Source organism: Colletotrichum tamarilloi, assembly GCF_030869305.1.
Source record: "Colletotrichum tamarilloi strain Tom-12 chromosome Unknown Scaffold_52.1, whole genome shotgun sequence".
NCBI lineage: Eukaryota > Fungi > Ascomycota > Sordariomycetes > Glomerellales > Glomerellaceae > Colletotrichum > Colletotrichum tamarilloi.
In genome coordinates this window covers 222,474-229,783 of record NW_026849435.1, presented here as the reverse complement: position 1 = coordinate 229,783, position 7,310 = coordinate 222,474, and the positions used below count along the sequence as shown (strand labels likewise).

Sequence of the window (7,310 nt, the reverse complement as noted above, 5' to 3'; positions counted from 1 at the left end):
TCCTCGAGAGCCTGACGAAGCTGATCTTCGGTATATTGAGGCATTATATATAGAAGAAGACATGTGCAAAAGATGAGCCCATTTGGACGCGAATTGAAAATGTTGTGATAAAAGGAGGTTGGGGGTGGGCATTGGGTTGTGGTGGATTTTCGCGTTTTTGTGGGTGCCAGAAACAGGGGGGTGCCAGGAAGTGGGTATGTTGACTTACTATGCGCAGCTCTGCATAGGCCATGCTAGGGAACATGGTTAGAAAGCACATGGGACGAAAGTAATGCTGTCTTACCTCTTGCCTATACAGTTTCTAGGACCATAAGAAAACGGCTGACTCGCAGACTTATCGTCGTTGGCAAACATACATATGTCGCTCTTTTCTAGCCATCGCTCTGGAATGAACTCCCTTGAATTAGTCCAATTCTGTTCCGAGTGACCAGCGGAAAGCTGATGAACGCCAACTGCCGTCTACGATAAGAATGTTAGCGGCTTGCTTCTATCGCCTTCAGTGACAATTCGTCGCGGATCAGACTCACGCCCCCAGGAACCCATTTCCCATCAATCTCCTCACCGCTTCCAGGCACAAATCTCGGCAGAGCGCTTGGGCTGGGGGGATATATCCTCAGCCCTTCTTCGATGACTGCCTTAAGATACTTCAACTCCCCTGTCGATGCCATTGAGATCTCATCTTCGGTCTGAAATGCGGTTCTGATCTCTTCCGATAGTGCCGTGTACGTCTTTGGACTGCTACACAAGTAGAAGGTGATGCCAGAAAGTGCAGTGGCTGTCGTGCCACTGCCGGCGACAATGAAAGCTGACGCCATCCTGACCAAATCGGCATTGCTGAGGTCAGCTTGTGGGTTTTCTAAGATGTAACTCATAAAATCTCTTTTATTCTCGGATTGTTGAAGTCGGCGTTTGACTTTGCCGGCAGTCAACTCGCCATGTCTCTTCAGAGCCAGCTTTTGGGCCTTTGGGGCGAGCCATTCTAGCCAGGCTTCAAGTCCATAGTAGATAGCGAACTGGTATCGGACAATTCCCTGCGCTCGGGCACCAATGACTTGCAACCATGGTTGGAATGCATCGTCTAGACACCCAGCCGCCTGTCCAAATGCCAGGTCGCTAATGATGTCAAAGGCAGCAAGGCTAAACCATTTGACCATGTCCTGAGGAGCTCCGTTCTCGCTAGAGAATCGTAGTTGTTTCATCAATTTCCCTGCGTAAAGCTGGAGGATATCCTCCTGCTCTCTTAGTGCACGGTCGCTGAAGGCTGGCAAAACTGCCTTACGAAGTCGAGAGTGAGGCTCCTGCTCGGCCGTCACGATGCCGCCATTGCGAATCGCTGGGTTAGTCACACTAGGCCCAGCGATCCCCCTTCCGTCAGAACATTTCGCAAACTCTGGTGACCTCTGACCATACATCTTTTTCCAGGCCGTAGAACTCGTGTAAGACAGCTCATCAGGTGCAATTCTGACAACTGAGCCATACTTTTCGTGGAGCTCGCGGATTTTCCAAGCGAGGTTGCCTTGAAGGTTGACAATGTTCCACGGTAGTCGAGAAGCGGCCCAAAGTCGAGGCCCAGGGTAGCGGCTTAAAGGATGGAAATAAATGTTATAGATGGTTCGAGATGCAACAAAAGCAGAAAACTACGCACTGTCAACAAATGCAAGAATGCAGCAGTAGAAGTCCTGATCAACTAACAAAAAAGCTAATAAGGAGTAGTACCAGCCTAATATGGGAGGCGCAGAGCGCATTGTAACCGTGGATTAATTGCATGAAGGCTTTCTCTCGTAGAGGAAGAGAGATCTCCCTTTCAGTTGAGAACCAATGTTAATTGACACTGAATGCAATAGTCCCTTGGCATTGCCAAGACTCGTGGCACAGGAATGCTTTTTATTCTCACCATCAAAAAGCTGTTATGGTACATCATGAGTCAGGAGACGCTTTCAGCTGAACGAACAGTGAGGCTGCCTTGTAGAACGTGGGCGGCTCCTGGGTTTTGATTCATTGCATAAACCATAATCATCCCTGCAGTGGGTCCGCAACTATTGGCTGTATTGTGGTTTTGGTGACGATTACGGACACAACAATTGCAATACATTAAATCTAACAATTATCTCAGTCTATGGGTATCATTTTTCCTCATCTTCCTCAAAGAAGTGCACGACTGATGGTGCGAAAGTGGCGTTGCCATTAACGTTTCCTCCGTACTGCAAATATCCAGCCGCATCAACAGCGGGAATGCCGGTAATGTCTTGGTAATCTCCCATGACCCAAACACTCTGCATGCCCATAACCATGTGTTGCAAAATATGACAGTGAATCTAGGCTTTGGTCAGCTCATGTCTAGCAAGTCTTGTGGAAATGAAGCAGACTTACCATCCATACACCGGCGTCCTCCACACGCAGACGCCAGCCTCTCCACCCGGAAATATCGCCAGACTTTGTCTTCTCGCCATATCGATAAAGGTTTGTTGTGTCTCGCTTGACTGGATTGTAGTTCTTCAGCCGCTCCTCGTTCTCGGTGCTATTGTAAGTTCCATTGCCACTGCCAATGTCCCAGTAATGTCCGCCATGAGCATGAAAGGGATGGAAGTCGAGGCCACCATTGCCATTGACCAGTGATCCAGTGTTGTGCCAAATAATCTCGAGAACCTTGGATCATGTCAACTCAATATTCTATTGAGTGAAACAGAACAGCATCAAACACTCACCTCGCCCATCTTTGCCGGCCATGTCAACGTAGTCGGATCCCAGCCGTTGTTGTTCATGGCGGCAGTGTAGTTCGGAATGGCAGACGGCCCGTTCTCGTAGATGTTGATCAGGTAGGGCTGATCTCCCGCATAAGGCGTCGAAGTCTCGTTCCATTGCAGTCCGTTGAGCTGCCAAAGGGTAGTCTGGGTCGCGAGTTGACGATTATCGATGTGAATTTGCCGAGTTACTTCGCTAGCCTGGGGGAAATTGTTTGGTACCAACGGTTCCAAGGCATACTCTGCCCATTCATACGTCTTGTTGGAAAGTGTCAGAGGAGGAGTGACTGGAGCTGTTGTAATCTGCGGTTGTGCCTTGGCGTATCGTAGTACGCCATAGCCCTGGTACACCTTCGGACGGTCTTTGGTCTCCAACTGAATAAGGTAGTCGGTTTTCCCGTTTAACTCTGCCTCGGTCTTAGTCTTGAAGATGACATCAAAACGCTGACCCGAAGTCAATTGCATGAACTTCTCAGTGTGAGGTTTGGTATAGTGACCATCAGCTTCGATGATGGTAAAGTTGTCATGATCCACGATGCCTACTTGCACCATGGACAATGCCGTAGCACCAATGAAGCGCATGCGATAAGTTTTTCCAGGCTCCACGTCGATGACTGGTAGCTTGCAGTTTCCATTTCCGGCAGTCTCCCCAACAGAGACTCCGACGCCGTTGATGAGGACCGCATTCGTTTCGCCAGACCAGGTGAAAGGCGTTGCCACGAGGCCCTTCTCGATAACGGTGTCCGTTTTGTTGAAGTAGTCGGTGAGGAAGACAATCCTCTCCTCATCATATGCATAGGGGGGCTCGGCCTTGTCCTCAATGATCAGTGGGCCAGAAGCTGTCATAGCCTGGAAGCCGACATGAGAATGGTAGAAGTAGGTACCGGATTCGGATCGTAGGGGGTAGACCTCGTAGTCGAAGAAATGATCAGGTGGAATAGGCCACTGGGTGGCGGATGGGCTACCATCAGAGAAAGGTGCCATGCGCATGCTCAAACCATGCCAGTGGATGGTTGCATTGTGGTCTGGCATATCATTGTAGACTCTGATCCAACTTCTTCGCCCAGGCTTGAGTCTGAGCGTCGGCCCGAACAATGTGCCATTGATCAGGGCCGACATTCTTGTCTGGCAACCAATTGAGACGTTTTCGTAGGTCATTTTCAACACAAAGTCCGGCGTAAAGCTGGCACCATGCTTCTGTCGACCTCCATAGTGACCTGGGGGCCCGTGATCCGACTTGCGCGGGCCCCAAGCAGAGACCTGCGTAAGCAGGGCAAAGAAACAAAGTACCGAAACGAACAACTGCATCATGGTCAATGAACGCACAGAGGAAAGAGGAGGGTGTGGGAGCCGAGTACGTCGAGCAGAATCTGGCAAAGGGCCTCACTTTAGATGTATGCTCACGAACCCCCTTACTCGGCGCCCTGTCTCAGAGCAAAGATGAGGGAATGCCATCATTGAGTTAGCCTTCTGCGCTACCCATTCCAACATCACCGTGGGCATTCGTAGCCCCTCTTCGTTCATTCCACTAATAAAGTTACCGTTGCGTTCACCCGCCGAAGCGTTGGCTTCGTTCCTCGTCGGCGGTACACGCACACGTTGCCGGCACTGCAGGTCAAGCGGCCCTGTGCCGGTTTAGCCCCGCGATGCAAACCTAAAATGTGATTGTTTCCAATCGGAACTCCCTAGTGCTGCGAATGCGAAGAGAGTGGGCTTGAGTAGCGTTGTTGGCTTTGGAATAGACTTTGGTTGATCCTTGTACTTATTTCAAATTCCAATTAAGCCTGTTTCTTTGTTTGATGGTTGTTCCCGAAAGTCCGTCTCGAAGCTATGTTGTGCATTCGGCCACCTCGTGTCCGGAGTTCTCGGACTTGAAGTCAAGGGTCTCTTGAGATCTGCGGGCGCTTATTAGATTAGCGTCCGCCCTAGCAGGCCAGCTCACCTGCAACTGCACGCCAAAGGAATTCAACAAGCCCTATAAGGTTTGATTCGACTACGGCGTAGGCCGACCCCAGATTGGGTTCAAATGAAGAGTACCAAAAAGTCACATATCAAGAGTCATGCTCGCCTGCTAACCTCTGTCATAATCCGACAAAATTCGATGATCATTTTGACACATCGCCTTCGCCGACGCTGGAAAGCACCTAGCGTCTCTGGCTCTGGATTGAGGTGGATAATTCTGAATATTTACGGGAATATGCAGTTGGCCATACTTTCATCTGACTCGAGTGAGCGCGGAGACTCCAACAACATTACAAGCCACCCGGAATCAATCTTGCCTAATACGATGAAACTCATCGAGAACATTAGGGAATTCCATTGCATCAGGGATAACTTCGACGAGCCAAATCACGGATCCTTCTTGATCGAGGGTTCACACCTTGCCATGTACTTCGAATTGCCTGCCAAGAGGGGAGAATTGACAAAGAGGACAAAATGGACAGCTGCAAAGCGGCCACTTCCACACTTAGTTGACTGAAGACAACTTCGAGGAAGAGGTGTGAATACGGCATGCATGCATTCCTGATAACAGGAATGCCTCAATTTCACTAACCCTTCCCAAACCCCCGGTTCTTAGATAAGTAGCCGGCACCACAAATCTATGCAAAGGGTTACCGAGCCTGCTCGATGGAAAAGTGATGTTACCAAATAGCAGCCGGCTATCAGAAGGTTCCACGGTTCAAGACTGAAAGCGTCATTTTAATCCACAATTTGATGCAATATGTGTTAGTTTCCTGTTGAGTCAAGGTCGCCTAATTGGGGCTTGAGGGATCCAGCCAACCTAGTGACCTTGTCAACGGGACTCTACACATCGGAAAGCGATTCATGACGCACTTGAATCTCGAATTACACAAATATGTATGCAACAGATCATCCTCGCAAGTACTTAATAGATTACCATATGGCTCAGGAATCTAACTTGAAAAGCACGCACATTTTGGTTAGAAGAGACCGATCCCATTCATGAACTCTCGGATGTGGGAAGTTTCAATAATGCTAGAAGGTTAATTGGAGACAGAAAGGGTCTGTGACCATTGTTAAATAGACAACTACGCTACTTCAGTCACATAACCTCTCAGGAATCTGCTTTAGTATAGTACAATGGAGTTGGCTGATAGAAAGCTTTACATGAAGACGTATTTACAAGAACCAATGATGACATGTTAGAATGTGGCAGTTTTTTGTTTATACTGCCACACTTGCAGAGGTATATCAGCCTGCACAAGTTGACTGAGCAGTGAGCAGTGTCTCCGTACGTGTTAGCTGGTCTCAACGTCTGCGGTCTTTTGGTCTTAAACGCTAAGAGCGCGGTTGTAAGCCCACAATAAATTAATGACAGGACTTTGACAGTATTCTCAATAGTGAGGCTTATGTAATAAATATGGGCTGGAAGATGGATTTTAGCTCGCCTATGTTTCTTAAGGCGAAGGCGGTGAGAATTTATCGATCTCAAGATCTCAAATCTGTTCAGGCAATACCTAGACAGTTTGGCAGCCGCTTAGTAATGAAGTACTGTGAATAGTGCCGTTCAGGCGCTCGCGCCTCGCGTTTAGTGCAATGAGTCCGAGAACACGACGTTAGCGCCTCGCCACCTCACAGTTCGGGAGGAATACTACGCAAAGATGCAGAGACCCGCTGTATTGGCGTGAAAGCGAAAATCACACTGCTCCAGGTGTCAAGTGACGGTTTTCTGAAGAGAATGTGCTTCTGATTCAAAGCTATGGAGTATCAAGTAAGAGCGTCCGCTTTGAGATGCGGGAGCAGCCGCGTCACTAGCGAGAACTTTGTCAATGTAGCATGAACATTAGGAACAAGCTGTCCGTATATCGCAACGCCCTTTTCAGGGTAGAAGCAGGTATCAAGGGTTCGGTGGCGTATTACGTAGGAAGATTACTCACAGCGCCGTTCGTAACACCGAGTCGCCAAAGGAGCTCAAAGTATCCCGAGCGCAAGCCCGAAAGATCACCAGTGCTAAGATCTTAGTCTTCATGTCCAAGATGGGCTACTGATATCTGTAAGCATTGTCGCCTTGCGTCTTTCCCACCAATACGCGAGCTTTGGTACCCGGATGACACCTCATGTGCAAGTTGGACAACGCTACGCGCAGCGGCTCAACTGGAATATCAATTAGCCATACACACTTTTAAGCTTCTGATTGGATGCTTAGTTGCCCAATCGTTATATCAAGTTGCAAGGGGCCCCTCGGTTCCACGTAGCGGCTGTTCTGGCACTTCACGACGAGTGTCTCAGTCGGGGGAATACGCCTTCAACCATGAACAATCACACCGTGTCTTTGCTCGGTCGCCAAGCCTGGTCAGCAAATGTATCCATACGTGCTTTCAACAACCAACCAAAATCTTCAATCGTCGTTCAGTCCATCCCCACGCGTTGCGAATGGTCCATATTTGTTACTACACGATGCATGGTTTCCATTCATGCTTCATAAGCAAATGGTGACATCGCGAATGATCATAGACTTATGAGCACGTATTTATAAGAGGCCCAAGAGCCATTTGTTCCTGGTTGCGAAGTTTTTCTAGATACAAGTGATCAATCACATTTTACGCG

The 7,310-nt window shown here is 48.7% G+C and overlaps 1 protein-coding gene across 1 annotated transcript; it reads right to left on the bottom strand.

The window, feature by feature from the left end:
- Positions 1–207: 207 nt before the first annotated feature.
- Positions 208–4,052, bottom strand: CTAM01_10806 (L-ascorbate oxidase; the record flags this gene model as incomplete). The annotated part of the gene is made up of 6 exons (XM_060526818.1): positions 208–233; positions 357–459; positions 528–1,581; positions 2,203–2,315; positions 2,371–2,646; positions 2,706–4,052. 6 exons carry the CDS (start codon positions 4,050–4,052, stop codon positions 208–210), a joined length of 2,919 nt encoding a protein of 972 aa, XP_060378606.1.
- Between the last annotated feature and the right edge of the window lie 3,258 nt (positions 4,053–7,310).